This window comes from Catharus ustulatus, chromosome 5 (assembly GCF_009819885.2).
Source record: "Catharus ustulatus isolate bCatUst1 chromosome 5, bCatUst1.pri.v2, whole genome shotgun sequence".
NCBI lineage: Eukaryota > Metazoa > Chordata > Aves > Passeriformes > Turdidae > Catharus > Catharus ustulatus.
The window spans coordinates 10170761-10188008 of NC_046225.1; the positions used below are offsets into that span (position 1 = coordinate 10170761).

At 42.5% G+C, this 17248-nt stretch overlaps 1 protein-coding gene across 1 annotated transcript in view; it reads right to left on the reverse strand.

Annotated features, from left to right (window-relative positions):
• RNF150 (ring finger protein 150) overlaps positions 1-17248 on the reverse strand; it is a 96204-nt gene that overhangs the window by 7350 nt on the left and 71606 nt on the right. The window contains exon 6 of the mRNA XM_033061195.1: positions 12348-12558. Within this exon, the coding sequence (XP_032917086.1) occupies positions 12348-12558 (211 nt within the window). The remainder of the gene's footprint in view (positions 1-12347; positions 12559-17248) is intronic.

Genomic DNA, 17248 nt, shown 5'->3' on the forward strand with positions numbered 1-17248 from the left:
ACAGTCAATGGAGTCTCTTGCACTTTATGCTCTTGGGTCATCCCCACATTCAAGGTCCTTCACAGTTTATCTGCATTTATCACATTTGGTCTTCACAGAATCATGGAGAGGCTTGGGTTGGAAGGAATATCAAAGATCATCTATTTCCAGCCCCATGCCATAGGCAAGGATGCCACCTATTAGATTTTATTCTCTCCAAAGTGTTTTATTCCATCTTTGGCCCCATACAGACCAACAGACAAGAATCACTCTACTTTCTTATTATTTAGAACATGCAAAATTATTCATGTCCTTGATTGAAAATCAAAAAATGGCATCTCCCATGAGAAGGGAAAAGGACAAAAAACCACTGAAGCACAGGGCTGCAAGTACATGACAGTTTTGATTTTCAAGTACCTTGGCTGTCCTTGGAAGTATATTACTGCATTCAACACCTGCAAGCTGTCCCTGCAGTAACCATGCTGTTATACATCTAAAACAACAGGTGTGGTATGGGGACTGTTTACTTGGTTTTCTCAGCAGCTGCTGAATGACCAGCTCCTTGGTGTTACTGCAAAACAACAGGCATGAAGGGATAAAGTGACAGGAAAAAATAGAATTTGTCATGTCTGTGGTGTGTAAGGGATGTTGCAAGGATTATCCCACTAGCCAAGGTGAAATGTGGAGGGACAAACACCCTTTGAGCAGTGAGCAAACACCTTTACTCACATTGCCAGCCATTCAAAACAGTGCACACCTCATTTTAGTGCCCCCTGTTCACAGCCACTGTTGGTGGGTGCTTGTACCTGATCCTCCCTCACACACACACAGAAAGGACAGCTCTGACCTTTACTGACAACACTTAAGATGAGTTCCTACCGACTCCTGGAGCTTTCAGAAATGTCTCATTTAAAGTAATAAACCTCAAATACTTCACTACTCCCAGATTTTTCTTCTCTGGAGCCTTCTGTGATGATGCTTTAATACAACAGCAGGAAAAAGGGGCAGACAAGAGTAGAAACCAGGCTGCAGAACAGCTTCAGTGTGACAGTACCTTTAACACAGGGATTATTACTCTGTGCTTAGAGTGGAAGCTGTGACAGACCTGCTCTGGAAGGGATGTCCCGGGCAGCTGAGCCCACTCTCCACAATGGTACTGGCTGCAGGACACAGTCCCTTTCAGATTTGCTAGCAATTAGCATCATTCACTGCACCAGCTCCCCAGCTACTTCATTCATCTCTGTGCCAGTGCAGAGCTGCAGATGGGTGGCAGCTCAAAGCCATAATACCCACTTTTCAAAAGAGCCCCTCAGGCAACACCAAACCACAGAGATTTAATATTTTCCCAACATCCTACAGTGACAGATGAGTTCAGCTGCTAACTCTCCCTTCTCTCAAACATCACAAGCCCATCAAGCCTTGCAGCCCATTTCACATTCCCATGTAATTATGCAGCTTTTGAACAGCTTTATCCCAGATCTGATCCTCCCTGCAGCCTACTCAATAGTGTCACTCAGTGATGCATCTACAGCTGTGGCCTGCTCTCTGACTCAGAAGCAAATCTGATCAGCAAAATGTGAGTGTCTACACCTAAAAGTTCACAACTTCTCACTATTTGGATAGTCTGTGTGCTGGGAAGGTCTTTGTGTGCCACCAGGTCTGTGGGTCAGCCTTTTGCACATCACTCAGACTGCTTCTGGCATTTATGGATTGGCAGGTAGGATCCATAAACCTCATGTAACAGAGGACAGAGTACTAGCAGGAAAAGTAAAGTAGATTTCTGCTGTCTGAAACAGCTCATAGTTCCCATCAGGAACATCTCTACAAGGACTTCCTGAAAACTTAAGCAAAACCACCTGATTTAATGGGTCCATGTATAGTTGTTTTTATGAGAAACTTGTCTCTGTTCATTAGCTTAGAAATAATAAAAAAACCAAACTCAGAGGATATAGCAAAACCTTTCCTTTTGGAAAAGTAAACCTTTTTAGGTTTACTCTTAGATGTCCTTTGCATCTTCTTTAGGTTGCATTCACAGTTTACTTGAGGATTAAGCAATATTTTTTACCTAACCAAAAGCACTCCACAAGAAAGAAAAATGAGCACATTTAAACCCCATCACTAGCACATGAAATCAGGGTTAAAATAAGACTATGAGGTGTACAAAATAAGACTATGAGGTGTACAGAACCATGGTTAGAAACAGAGATGTCCAAAATGTTACTTGTGTCTTGTGGTAGGGCTAGTGCCCTAGTGCCCAGATAAAATTCTAACAAACTTGCTGGAGTACATTAATGCATTTAATGCACTCACAGAGAACTCATGAGTACAGAACAACAATCAAGAAAGGCTCTCATAAAGGAAGAGGTCAGCTGTTTATCTTGTATGTTCATTCTGGAAAATTGAAATAATTTGATTGATGCCAATCTCCCTTTAACTGGAACATTCCTTTGACAATCCTGCCATAGTTCAACTTTTTTTTCCCATTAAAAATAAATCTGATGTGCCAGGCCTGGCCTGCTACACTCAAATATTGTCTGAAATTTTTTTATGAAAATACCTTTATGTAAAGAAGAAAAAAAAATAAAATTAGTCTTTACAACTGAAACCAAATAGACAATTTTGATTTAAAGGGTCCAAATTATTTTAATGTGAATTTCCTCCTGCCTGCCTCCCTTTCTGACCAAAATGAATTTGTATTAAAAAGAACAGAGCTCACTTTTTCTTGACCTGAGGTCTGAAAGAGAGTTTTGTCTCTCCAGCCTAAAGCAAGAGTGCACACACGTTCCCTCCTCATTTACCAACCTCCTTTTGCTTCCTTGCTCACGGTTCACACAAGTAACATGGAAAAAATTGAGTTCCATTTACCAGACTGCAAAATGCTGAGTGTGACAAAACCCAGAGAGGGGCAACCAGGACAATAAGGAGCAAAACTAACACTGAAGAGAGAACTCAGTCTCACCCAGAGGCCACTAAAGCTAAAGGGCAGCTGAGCAGAATTTCTCACTTGCAAAGTGCCCTTGGAGCCTTGGGTCTGGCTGGTAGGAAATGCTGCAGGGACATCAACAGAAAAAACTGGTTTTAGGTTCTATAAATCTAAGGCCATTCAGCATTTCCTTTCAAATGAGCCTCCAGTCACAACTGAACAACTTCTGGCATCAGAAAATCCCCTCCAAAGCCCAGCTTTTATCAGGGATGCTTGCTGAAATGCTCATGGGAACATGAGAAAGGCCAAGCCCAAGACATCCATTTTCCAAGTTTCTTCTTAGAGCAGTGGATGGGAAAGGTCAATTTAAGTTTCAACAAATTACAGCTGGGATTTTACCAGAAAAATATGTTCATTAGGTCACTTGGCCACCACCACCAGCATCAAGTCCTCCCTAATGCTCTACATGTGAAACTCAGATTGAAACAGAATAATTTAAAACCACTTTTTCCCTGCATGAAAAAACATCTAAATTCAAAATTGAAAAAAATTCAATTTTTAAAGTTAATATATAGTCCTGTTCCTCCTTGTGTGTTCTGAGCATTCATACTCATTGGAGAGGCAGAAGAAAGAGTTTGTACCCTGTATAACAATACTTCCCCAGGAAAATACAAGTAAAAAAAAATCACTCTAACACCTAGAAACCAACCATGTAACTCCAAAAAATGCAAATGCCTTAGCACTGTTCATTATTATTCCCCTTGGGTGCACTAATGTAAAATTAGAGTCAAAACTCTGTGACATTAAGTTCGCTTTTAACCCCTTTTGCCATTCCTTTTTCATAAAAATGTCTTCATTTTCCATCCTCTCATTGAAAAGTGGTCATGTCCAGGAGGTTCCCAGGCAGTTCCAGAACAAGTTAGACCCCAGGAGCCTTCAGAAAACAAAAAATTTAAATATTGGTGTCTTTTGTGTCTAATCTGGAAAAAAGGGCTTTCAGAAGCTGAGTACCACTTTACAGTAAATTTTAAATTTTTACTGTAGGGAAAGGGAAGTGGTCTTGCATTTTTCAGTCACAATCAAGCAAAAACTGAAGGATTCATTTAGGGGAAAAAACAGACAGAAGGAATTAATTACTGTAAACACATGTAATTGTTTATGCCATGTGGAATATGAATATTATAAGTATTACAGTACTTTAACAACTCATTTTTGAGGGTGAGCATCTAAAACCACAACCTTTTCTACCAAAGCTTTCCTCCAAAACTCTTTCCTGGGAAGTGCACTCTTAGGCAGCAGGTTTCTCCACAGCTGAAGCACATTCCATCTCCCAGAGCAGCTTGGCAAAGGGTCATTTTTCTAAAATTCCCTTCTTTAAGACTATTTTGGTCTTAGAGACTGACAGCTATTCATGCACAGAAAGACAATTTGCTGGTGCCACTACCTTTTCAAAATGCAATTACAGGGAAGTAATGAAGTTTTAGCTGAATTCAATATCCTGTGCACTCAGGGGCAAAACCCGAAGTCAGGTTTCTCCAGCCTACGTGACACACCACATTTGGTGGCTGTCTCCCACAGAAACCTTAGCAGCTGAAAACTCTGTGTTATTTAATTACCTGTGCAAAGCACTGGCAGATTTTTAACCCCCTTTGTGTGATTTTCTGCCCCCACTGAGATGCTACAATAAATTTAATGAAGTTATTTCAGCTAAGTGCTTTTCATACTCTGACTTTGCCAGTGGCACCCTTATTCTATACATTTTCTGTGCACTTTTCCTGTAGGAGTATTTTTTTTTCATTGTCTTATATGCTACCCAGAGAGCAGAAATTCACAGAGATCTCCAGGTAAGCTGTTTTAAACACTGTGTATATTAATACATGGCTTAATTATTGCCACCCAACAGAGCCTATGTTCTTGCCTCCTCCCTGAGTGCCTCAGATATGTTAACATGAGTTGCAATGAAAAGAACAGTCAAATGCTTTGGCACTTGCAAAAGACAGCCACAATAAAAGGCCCATTTGGGCAGATATTCATTAAAGCCACTCTGATGCAAGTGTGCAGCTGGGGTACAATCCCCAGGATATCAGCCTTGCCACTGGAGTGGCAAAGATGGAATCTAGCTGGGCTAGGATATATCCACTTGGGTCCTATCCTGCTTATGCACCCCTCCCATTCCCAGGCTCAGAGACAGGAGAAAATCCTCTAACATGCATGCCAGAAGTTGGGTATTTCCTCTTGGATATTGGGCTTGACCTGTTACCTCCTTCTCTTCCAATAATTCCCATTTTCTATAAACACTCATGAGCCAGTTTTTCCACCCGGCCTCTCAGTCTCAAAACATCAGTTTTTTCAGGCACTATCTTCACATAAAACTGCCCACATCCAGAAGAAATGAAGGTCCAGGTAATAAGAATTTAGTGAGAACTCTCACTTCTGTGTGAAGTGGTCTGGAGGATCCCTAATTTCTGCAGGGGGTGGAGGAAAGTGATGAAAAAATGAGTAGGACTTCACTATTATTTGATGAGCAAACACCATTGATTTTTTTTTTTTGGAGGATGAAATCACAGAGTGTTAGAGACAGTATGTGAAAGTTTGAGCTGTTGCCCCTAGAGGAATCTGGAGAAAATTTAGAGGAGAGTTCTGGATGCTTCTTGCAGGCCAAACATCTCCCACAAGACTGTTTTTCTACCATACAATAAACCATCCCATAGTTAAATGCACAGTCCCCCCTCCCTCTCACTTGATCTCTTCTAAATACAACTCTGTGATGTTTTTTGAGAAATCAGAATTGCTGGTTACAACATAAGAGCTACAGGTGTAAGCATGCACATGATCCTTTAAATTCTTGTGAGAAACCAGTCTGCCTCCTCGTGCAAATGATTATTTTGCACATTTACAGGGTCACAGCCTGGATGAATAAAGAGAAAAACATTATGTACCAATGACTGGAAACATTTTATCAGCAGAGCTCCTGCCTGGCTTGTTTAATTTGAGTTACCTTCACCAGGGAGCACTAAGGCAAAGGCACACTCAGGAAGCAATGCAACCAGAACAAAATGCATCCAAGCAGAATCAACAGTGACTGCTGCAGAAATGCCACCACTTTCTGAGTGCCTCTTGTACCCCAAGTTTTTACTCTCCAAGAGGCACAGCTGCCTTTCCCTTGTCCTTCTTTTCCCACTGCATTTATGAGAGCTGTTTGCCTGCTGTGATCTGCTCCTAGCTGTGAGGTTTCTGAAGTGGGTCCATATCTGTGTGTGCACTGATTCAGCAGAGCCTGACCCTGGTGAGCTCTACTTTTACCTTGCCTATCTGAAATGACAGCAGCAACAGAGGCACTGACCCTGGAATCCTCCCACAGAACCACTGCTCTGCCATTCTTCCTGTTTTCAGGTGCTGATCCAAGCTGGATCCTTGTGTCTCCCATTTGGTTTTGTTTCTGAATCGATAAGAAAATGATTTAGAATCAGAGTAGCACATTGTGTCTTAAACAGCACTTCCTGATGATTTCAGTGGAGGATTTTGCATAAAAACTGATGAGAATAAAAACTCCACAGACAATACAAATGTGAACATGAGTCCTAAATAATCAAGTCAATTGTATGCAAGCTACTGAACATCTCTTGCAAGGCAAGGCTTTTCTTGTCAAGTATAAATCAAAGAGATTAGCTGGTATGAAGTCATCTGGTCTCTCTGCAGTTCAGATTTGTATTTTACTCTACATTGTCAATTTTGCTGTAAAAGCTTTCCTGATCAGTGTTTTACCCAGATATCTGCTAAAGACAGTGGAATATAGAGAAAGCCACAAGCTGTGTTATCAGTGGTGCCAGTCCTCAGGTCCCATTTTTCTTTTTTCCCTGCACACATGCAATGCACATTCAGAGCAATTGGGAATGACACATCTAAGGACACATTTCTGCACCAACAGGGTGGTGCCTGGAGCCTGACTGCTCACCAGGAGCCCACCCAAGTCACTCTCTCCTCTTCAGAGGAAATACAACAAAAGGTAGCTGGGCTGAGCTAAGGACAGGGAGAGATCACTCACCAATTACCATCAGGCACAAAAGGGACTTGACTTGGGGGGAAAAATAATTAATTTCATTGATTACCATTCAAATCAGAGTAGGGTAAGGAGAAAGCAATCTTAAAAACACGTTCCCTCAACCCCTCCCTTCTTTCTGGCTTAACTTCACTCCCAAATTCTCTCCCTTTTTTCCCCCCAGCAGCATAGGGGAGTGGGGGTTGTGGCCAGTTCATCACATTTCCTCTGCCACTCGTTCCTTGTCAAGGGGAGGACTCCTCAAACTCTTCCCCTGCTCTAACATGGGGTCACTCCCATAGGAGACAGGCCTCCAGACTTCTCTGATGTGAGTCCTTTCCCCAGTTCTTCACTAACTGATCCAGCATGAGTCCCAAGGAGGAGCAGTTTTATAACAGAAAAACTTCCCTGTCCATTCAGAGTCTGGCAGGAGTCTTGTAGGTGTATGCAGTAATCCAGAGCACATTTTTAGTGCCAGCCACCTTTCACTTGGTGACTCTTTCAAACCACCAGTGCTATGCTGGCATCAGTGCTGGTCCCAAAACAATCTAGGAACTCAGCTCACTGAAAGATTTGGTCTGTGACAATCATTTACTGCAACATCCACACAAGATTTTAGTAGAGCTTATGTCACATGCCAGGCACATGGGACCAATCTGCTCAGTCTTTAACTAGGTCCCATCAGTATTCTCTCTCTGGGACAGCATTAGGACTTGCTAATCCAAGTGTTAATAACTTGCTGTATTAACTAGTATCCAGGGAGTTTTTCCACCTTTTCCTCCCCCTTTACATTCTGCCTATAAAACCTCACTATTAATAGCAAGGAGGAACAGCCAAGTGGTTACAAGACAACAGTGGATCAGATTCTTATCATGCACTTTCATCCACTCCCAAAGGATGACTATTCTTCATAAAGACATTTTAGACATACACAGATCAAAATAATTACCTGAAAAGTTATATTAATAGATTTAATGAAGAGCTATCAGAGAGATCTGAAAGGGTCCTAACAGTCATGATGAGCTGTAGGTTGGCAGGGTTTTATGGAAAGAACAAAATGAGAGGCAGAAAAAGAACTGCTGATATTGTCTAGACTGCCCACACTGCTGTACAGTGTGCCAAACTCTCTGGACTTTGCAGGTGATATGACACCTTGGGGGAAAGTTTGTGGTTTTTCACACTAAAAGTCCTGCTCATGTGTGCAGTGGAATTATTTATGGCTCTTCCTCCAACTACAGAGATAGTACTAGTGGGATTTCTGAGGCCCTATGTGGTGGGATGAGACATCCCACTGAATGGGATATAAAAGCTCGTTTAAATTGCAAAACTGGAAATATTTATGAAGAGAGGGCAAAGACAGTGCACATTATTTACTGCAGAAATTAGTAAGTGCTTGATGGAGATAAATGACCATGGATGCTATAAAAGAATAAAAAATTAGTAACTACTTTTCACCTGCCAGTGGCACCATACCTAGATGCTACTTTCCCAGAAAACAACCTTTTTTAACCATATCATTCAATCCCAGCTGAGCCTGACCCAAAGAATATTGCAGTGGTCTCCTAAAATCTGAAATCCACCTTCTGAAGCTGGTGTAGCTCTGAGCTCCTTCAAGTTCACATCTTAGCCAAGTCCAGCTCACACTCACATCATAGAGCAGGAAATTCCACCTGTACTGAGATTTCCAAAAATGTTACCATTTTGCATAACTCACTACTAAAAATCAGGCACCACACATTGCTATGATGCATTATTGTGGAGAAAGATCTTTGGGTTTTCTACTTTTATATACTCTGGAGAGCTGAAAAAATCAGAGCAATAAACTCTTAAGTATTCCACTCTCCCCCCTCCCTGTTTTTTTTTTTTTTTTTTTAATTAAATTCCATTTTTTCACTTTTTTCATCAATACCTTTTCAGCAACCTATTACAGAAATACATTACAACATGCTATTCCAGGATACCACACAATATCCCCCCACAGAGAGCAATCACTAAAGACCAAATACTGAACAGACTTTGGGCTGTGGATGTGCCCAAGTCACTGGATGAAGGCTTGGATCTTGCTAAAAGGCAGCTGAGAGAAACTGCTGGTGCATTTTTAAGTGCTCAGTGCTGCTAAACAGGAGATTCTTGGTTTTTGAAGGAATCCTAGGGCTTAGTCCCATCCAGATGTTCACAGTACACTGCATTTCTGAGGGTCCCACAGATATCAGGAGCATGGGGAGCAGAAGGGAAGGAGAGGAGGCGAGATGTCTGCTGAGCATGCACACAGAAATAAGGAGAAAGCACTGGCTGAGTTCCAGCAATTAAAATCTGGCCCCACCGAAGCAGGCAGGAACTTTGCCACCATGGAGACAGAATTTTACCCAATGTGAACAGTACTCTGGGAATACCCTCCCTCCAGACACGCTGTGGGAGGTCTTGTGGCTCTGAATGGAAACACGAAAAGGGAAATTAAACCCAAACCAAGACAACAATACCAGGACGATTAATCAACAGACAAAAAAAAAGAATACAACAACAAAGAAATGAAAAGCTTTGCAGAAGTGGGTGGAAAGAAGGTGGCCAAGTCCTTCACCTCCTGTACCACTGAAGTTTGTGAGGAACAAGGGAGGATGGAAGGATTTGTGGTGCTGGGTGCAGCAAGTCAAGGCTGCACTGGAGCCCTGGAGTCTGCACAGATTCAATAATAACGGGGGTAAACACTTGTAGTGCAGATTCAGCCTTGCAGGAGGCTCCCATCAGTAATTCTATATAGAGGCCAGAACCCAGCAACTTCAGCAAAGATTCCTAGGAGCAATCAGCGTCATCACTTACAAATTCCCAGGCAGGCTAGTTCACAGAAAGGGCAGGCTCAGCAAGCTCTGCAGTTGTGCAACTGAGCATTCTGGATATGAGAAATACAATAAACAGACACAATGCCTATAAAGCCCCATCTGCCCTGACAGCTATGACCCAGTTATTTAGCCTACAGTTGCCCTCTGATTTAGTTAGCATTTGGATTCATACCACAGCTATATATAAGGTCCTGCATGTTCCCCTTTCATTGCCTCAAGAGTTCAGGTTGCCTACAATGCCAAGTTTTAACTTTCAGACTGCCTGAACCCTCCAAATTCACATGAGGCAGCTGGAGAGTCAAATTCCCATGACTGCTGGAACTCAGCCCCTAACTCTGCACCAAGGACCTCTTCTTTGCTGCAGCTCTGCTGCAAAAAGGGCCTAAGTGGTTTTTCTGGGAACCACTGCAAAATGCACCATGCTGGATGTGGTGATGACAGCAGGGAAACTTGCACATCCATCAGTGACAAATATTCAAGTATTGCATTGCTCTTTGGGTGAGAAATCCAGATGAAGATTCATGTCTACCCATCAATGATGGATGAATGACAGCAGCTAACTAAGCTTTAAACCAGATTTCCCTGAGTGACTGTGCAGACCACAGCACAGGCAGGCATAAATCTCCTTTTGGAATGTCCCAAGGTGCTCTGAGCTTTCCTCAGGGAGTTTTTCCATCCTCTCAAAACAACTGGAAAGGCCTGCTTCCCCACCCACACCTCTGCCAGTGTGAGTTCACAACCTTCACAGAGCTTGGGCCATCTGCCAGTTTTCTCTCCCTGCTCTCTCTCATATAACCAGGGAAAAAAATCTTTTCCACAGTCCTTCCCTGGGCATCATTCTTCAGGTGATGAGGATCTCCTGATGCTCTGTGCTTTGCTGACTGTGTGCCTGGTCTTGGGGCAAGTTCCTCATCCATGGGCTCTGCTGTCAGTCCTCAGAATTGTCCAGTGTTCAGGTCTGTTGTCCAGTATTATTAAAGGTAAGGGGAAAAACGGAGGGTAAGGTGGAAAACAAAAGGGCACCAAGGCAAAATAAAGCATCTTTGGAGGCCTTGCAGTATTCTGCTGTCTCTGAGCAAGCTTTTCACCCAGTTACTCAACTCAGCTGGCAACTTGGAAAATGAATAAAAAATGCGTTTGTTCCTCCTGCAAACTCTTGAAACAAATCTGGAGGGAAGAGAGTGCCTGGAGAGTTACTGAGCTCTTGTGCTCCCTGGCAGCCTCCACACCATTGTTACTCCTGGTGAGAAAGCAGAAGAGCTGCTTCTCAGCCTGACAAGATGCTGGGATGAAAAGCAGAGCCTGTCCCTCGTGCAGGGCTCTGGACCAGGCTGCTGGCTTTTCCCAGCATGTGTCATGCTGCTGTGTGTGGATCCTGCAGACAGCAAGGAGCATTATCTGGGACAGGATCTACTTGCCTCTGGAGTGCTAAAGGCACAGCAGAGACCAACATTTAGCCCAGTCTTCATTACACTGTGGTGCCATCTTCCCTTTGTTTTTTAAATCAGCCTTCAATGAATTTAAAAACAATTACTGGAAGGAACAAAATGTTGTTCTGAACAGCTCTTGCCAGCATTCATGGACACTTCAGAAAACAGAATACCCCTGGCTGGCCATGGAAGATGGTTGGGATTACAGCCTTGCTGCTCACTCCTTCCTGGATCCAGAACTTAGACCATAAAAGGACCAAGCCTGAAACCTGAAATCCACAGAACAGAATGTAAAAATCTGTTTCTGGGTCACCTCTATCTCAGTCACAAGTCCAGTGTTTCTAGAAATTACTTTCACTTCCATGACACTGGCATGACAACATGAGAGAAAATGAGATCATCAATTCTCTCCACAGAGTAAGAAGAGTAATGTAAAATCATTTCAGCCTAGTGCCATCATGTCTCTCCAACCTTTTACACACAATATTATTACTTGTCTTCTTTTTCATGCCCAGGCCCACAGCAGTACCTAGAAATCACTGAAAACATGTATTTTCTCCAGAACCTACACAAACTATACACAAAACTGCATTTTATCACATTCTTCTACCTCCCTTCAAGTATATCTGATGATTTTCTACAATAGTCTTGTCAATGCACCAACTGGTATCAGATAGGTGTTTTCTACTGATCTGCTATTTTACCCAAAAATGAGAATTTTAGACTAGCACAGTCCTCACTCAAAACAGCTGACAACATTCCTTTCAAACTGCCAGAAGCAGATTTTCAACAGAGAACATAATTTTTAAGAACAGAGAAACATTTTGAGAATTACTTGCTCAAAAGGCACCGCTTACACACCTTACACAAGCGAAAACTAAAACCGAAAACACATCAAATTCTCCTTTTGATCATCAGTGTTGTTTAACTGCACTCAAGCACAGGAACTCTGACCATCAGTGCAGTACAGCAGAACATGTGATAATTAAATTTACTCACCCTGTAGATTCCTGCTGGGCTGAAAATAACTCCATTGCTCCAGCGAAAAGCCCTCAAAGGCTGCTCACTAGAGATGGGTTTGTGCTTGCGGCTTCTAGACATTTATTTCAGCGCAAACCCTGCCAGAAATGGGAACTTACTGCTTGTTGTGAAGTTGCCCTCTCCAGCCTGGGGAAAGGAGTCTACATCCTGGATGACCTGCAGCACTCCCACGGCGCGGGCTGGGGGGTCCAGGGCCACCGAGCTCTCGTTCACGGTTATGTCACTGGCCCCCGTGATCTGGTTGGTGGGTGGGCCTCCTATGGATGCTTCCAGGTCTGGAGGTATGTCATCCATGCAGTCTGCATTTGGCTAATGGGAAGGAAAAGGAGAAAATCGAGCTCCTACCTGATAAAGAGATGCAGTTTGCTTCTTACCTCTTCTTCAGATTTTTTTTTTTCTTTATTTCGGTATTGAAAATGACAGCGTACAATGAATAAACACACAGTTGGAATTCATGGAGTTAAAACTCTATACAATCTGTTGGAAGAGAGACCCAAAGTATGCCATGGAAATACTGAGTATTAAACTGTGTCACCTACAATTGCTAAATATTCTTATTCATACTTTTAAAAGGGTTTGAGAATATGCACGTTAAAATAGTAACTCACTTATTGGTATGATCTGCTCAACAGAGGCAGATTGCTGAATCAGATCATAAATGTAAACAGAGACATGAGCTGAAGTGGAACTATTATCTTCCTGAAATATACATTCTACAGAGCCAGTATCTGAGCTTACAGGAATAAGAATTCAGTAAGAACTGCCTGTGGGTGCCTCTATGTGTGTGCTGCAAGACTGGAAGCTAAAGCTGTTTATGAGACAAGTTTCTAAACATCAGAAGATCATTTCCTTTGCTAATACTATATTTTCTACAAAATATAGTTATGGGAAAAGAAACAAACAGACAATAATGGGAAACTGAAGAGCATTATTCAATTCACAGCCTTTCTTGTTATGTGAAGCAAGACCAGTGACAGAGAGAGCAAGGCTGAGCTGCAATTTGCAGATGCCTTGTTAAGTTAGGAAATGTTAATGTAAGTGGTTCCCATTTATCTTTACTCTCCAGGAACCAGACAGCTAGTCTGGATCAGTCACTTAGGTTTCCTCTAACTTCAGGGGTTTGAGACATTTTTGCTGTGTGATCCATCCCCTAGCCCTAGGTGTGAATTGCTCCCTCTGCCTTCCCTCTGCTCAGCACTAAGCACAGACAGGGCCAGTGTCAGAGGAGGTGTACTCTGGTGGATCTGATTTTTTCCTATGCTTAGCTGTCTCACATGCCAAGGCACTTTGGAGAATCTCACTACCTGCCAGCAGGCACCAAGAGAATAAACAAAATATGATACAGCAGAGGCTTAAAGAGAGATTTAACTTTAAGCACAAGAGAAACCCCCTTGAATTCAAGCACAGAAGGTTACCATATGTTTATTTTTTTTCTCCCACCAGAATCAGGAACTTAGCATGTTTTCTCTTTTTCCCCACATTCCCTGTCTGATTGTTGTCAGCTCTCAAGCATTTTTTTTCACAAGTGTTCCTAATGAAAGAGATAGGGAATTTAAGTAGTCTTGTATCCACAAACTGAAGTTTGGAATGAAAACTAAAGTTGTTGTTGTCTGGCTCCAGTCTAATCCACAAGCAGCAATAATGCCTCAGATTTGGGAACAAAAAGGCACATTCAACTATACCAGGTGTTAATGAAACTCATTGAATTTGTACTTTTCCAAGTGAAGTACCAATCACTTATCTGTAGGACAGGGATCCAAAACAATCCCTTACATCTATCACTCTTTCCCTCTCTCTTAACAATTATAAAACAATGTTTTCTTAAGCTCATTTTAATTTACCTTTGATGGTAGTGTATATTAAAAATAAAAGGCCTATTTTTCCTTTCACCTATGGGAAAAATTATTTCAATTTTTCAGGGGATCAGCTTCAGAGGATCAGTTGTCTGTCTTTGCTCTTATTTCAGTTCTTCCTAAAATGGGGTTTTATCACAAACTTTTAAACCTTTTAAAGAGGGGGATTATAATTGAAAGTCAAATGAAACATTACAGATGCAAAAATAATATTGCTTGATATAATGAATCCCTTTACTCCTGAATCATTTTAATTGAAAAAAAAAAGCCCAAAACTAAGCAGCATGTTATAAAACTAATTATAAGAAATACTGATCAGAAAAAAAACCCAAACCATTACGGCTTTGGCTGCCAGAGTGACCCAGATACAGTTGCTAAGTTTAATTATATTGGTTTCACTCGTGCCCTGCATGTAAGTGCTTTGAGAGCACAATTCTACTAAAGTCAAGGGAAAGCTTTGTATTGACTTCTGAGGGCTTGGCAAGGCTCTAAGTGAATAGCTTCAAGTCTACAATCTGCTGCCAAAAATGCAGCTGGCTGCAGATCCAGCAGATGTGTGCAGGGAAGGGAGAGAAGCAGAGGGAAATAATATTTTACATGATATGACTGTCCCAATAGCAATGGAGCTCTTTGAAAGACACTTTCACAGGTAATCCATTTCAAATATTGCAGGTGTAGTCTGAGCTGGATTTGCCAGCAAGAGTGGAAAAGGTCAGGCCAACCATTTGCTGGCAGATAGTTAATAATCCTCTGGAGCTGCAGAGTGCTCCAGAGAAAAGTGGAGGTGTTGGGGTGCTCAGTGACTGTGAAAATGAGTGCAGGAGTTTTGGTGCTTCCCAACTGTCTGGGGAATCTGAGCTCAGGGAAGACAATATTTAAAGTCTCTATCACAAATTCAAAGCAGAGTTTAGCTGTGAATTGAATGGAAACAGTTAGGTATTTGGGGTCTGACCAACCCTTTCCTGGAAAATCCAAACCCTTCCTGCTAAATGAAGCACAATATATCCACAGACATGCATGCCAGGTCTTTAATAACAACCACAGGACAAGCATGCAGCTGACAGGAACAAAACCCCACAGCCTGTCTATGGTAAGATTTCCTCATTCCCCCCATTGTAAAAACTGCAAAAGGGCTTTGGCAAATTTGTGCCCAAGCCTCCCATCAGAGGCTGATGCCTGCCTAAGGCTTTTTTTCTTCTTTTGTGTGTGGAAATTTCAGCTAAGAAGGCCCAGCAAGACTAAAGAATGTGGTTAGGGAATGACATTTTGCTTTAGCCACTCTACAGAAATGTTTGCCACTTCTCACCGAGAAGCCCTACAACTTTACAGGCTCTTTGAGGGCAACATTTTCCCCCACAGCAATGGACACGTGGCTAAGTGATGAGTCTCTAAAAACACCAGCTCATGTGGGCTGGTGGCTTTTTTGGCTCATGGGAGCACCAGAAAACACACCTCAGGAATGATGTCCACCAGGCTGCCCTCAGCTGGTGCTGGGAAGTGATAAGGGTGAGGACAAGGTGATTTCTGTGCAGGTGGAGAACAGGTCCTGTGAGCTGAGCAGGAGCTCAAAGAGATACAGGACAGGCAGGAGGGGTTATGCAGAGGAGAAGCAGGAGAGAGCATAAGGTAGGGAAGGAATAAAGAGCAGTTGAGGTGTATTTTAGAAAGAGAAGGCAGAAAAAAGAGAAGAAGAAGAGCAACTGATAGCAGTATAGGAATTTTTAACCCTCAAGCTACCAGATGCTCTTACACCTCCACTTTTTTTGCTGTGAGCCAGAGTAAACCTGACACAAAGGCCACTATCTACTCCAATTTCCCATGGACAGCAGCTCCTACTGAGGGATAAGGCTCTCCCTTCATGAACATATCCAATGATCCATGTCTGCCAACATGCTTCCTCCAAGAGATGGGCTGTTTTCAGCTTATTGTCTTAGAGCAACCTACAGGAATTTTAACAGAAATTCTTACAATAAAATCCCATAACAAACTTTGCTAGCGGAACATTAACATCCAAGTGCTTTATTTTTAGTGTTAAGACAGACCAACACTAAAGCTGATTTGGAAATCTTAATTTGAACCAGTTGCACATGTAGGTTACAGCAGCATTTTTAATTTCATGCCCAGTAGAATTATTTCCACAGAAGCTCCATGCAGAAAGCTCTCAGTGGGGACAGCAGGATGGATCCCTGTTCTGCTGAGCTGTACAGAGAGGAAAGGGAGCTGTGGGAAGGGAAACAGGGGTTGAGGAGATGGAATGGTGCTCCAATTATTCCTGGCAACCAGGTGCTTCTACACCTGCCCCTACAGAGCTGTTCAGACTAAAATCCAGCCATGTAAACCAAAACTTCTACACATGGCCTCAGGGCTTCTTTTTTTGTTCCACTAGCTATGCCCAGCCTCAAACAGCCTGTGGACATGCTTAGCCTTCAGCAGCAGCCAGTGAGAGCTGTGCTCTGGCTGTAAATTCTAACAGCACTAAACTTTGTGGGAAGCCTTTAACATCTCCCTGCAGGCCTCCAGAAAGCATTGGCCTGGTTTGCCTATAGCCCCTGATTATGAAGCTGGACAAAGAGCACATTAATGGACAAAAATGTGAATGTGAGAGCAGAAATGGTGTGGTGCTGTCAGACGCACAGGGAAGTCATGCAACAATACACGGGGTGGGGAGGAGTCAGAACCCTGTGTAACTGCTCCTGGCAGGCCTGTGAGCTGGGATGGAACCTGGGGAAATATTTCTGTATTTAAGCCTAGGTGCAGAGATGCTGAATGGCAGAGCTAGCCTTCATCCTGGCTTTTCATCTCAAGCACTGATTTTACAATTGCATCAAGACAATACACATGTTTAACAAAAAAAGCTGCCAAAGTGTTTTGATGCATTACCCTAGCTAAAATGCTCTGCTGCTTTTCCCCCCTTTGCATGTTTTTAGTGTGGATTATATTAGGTTTATTAACATATCTGCCTACACCCTGCTTCCTAGTCTGCCTGAAACTGAGTTCTCTGAGAATGGCTATACCATTTTACTTTGTACAGCTCTCTCAAATGTGAACTGGTGCATCACTGACTGAAACTCAGGGGGTTATTTACAGCACCTGTTAATGCATCACCTGGAGGTGGTTCAGTATTGAACTTCACAAGCCTTGCTCAG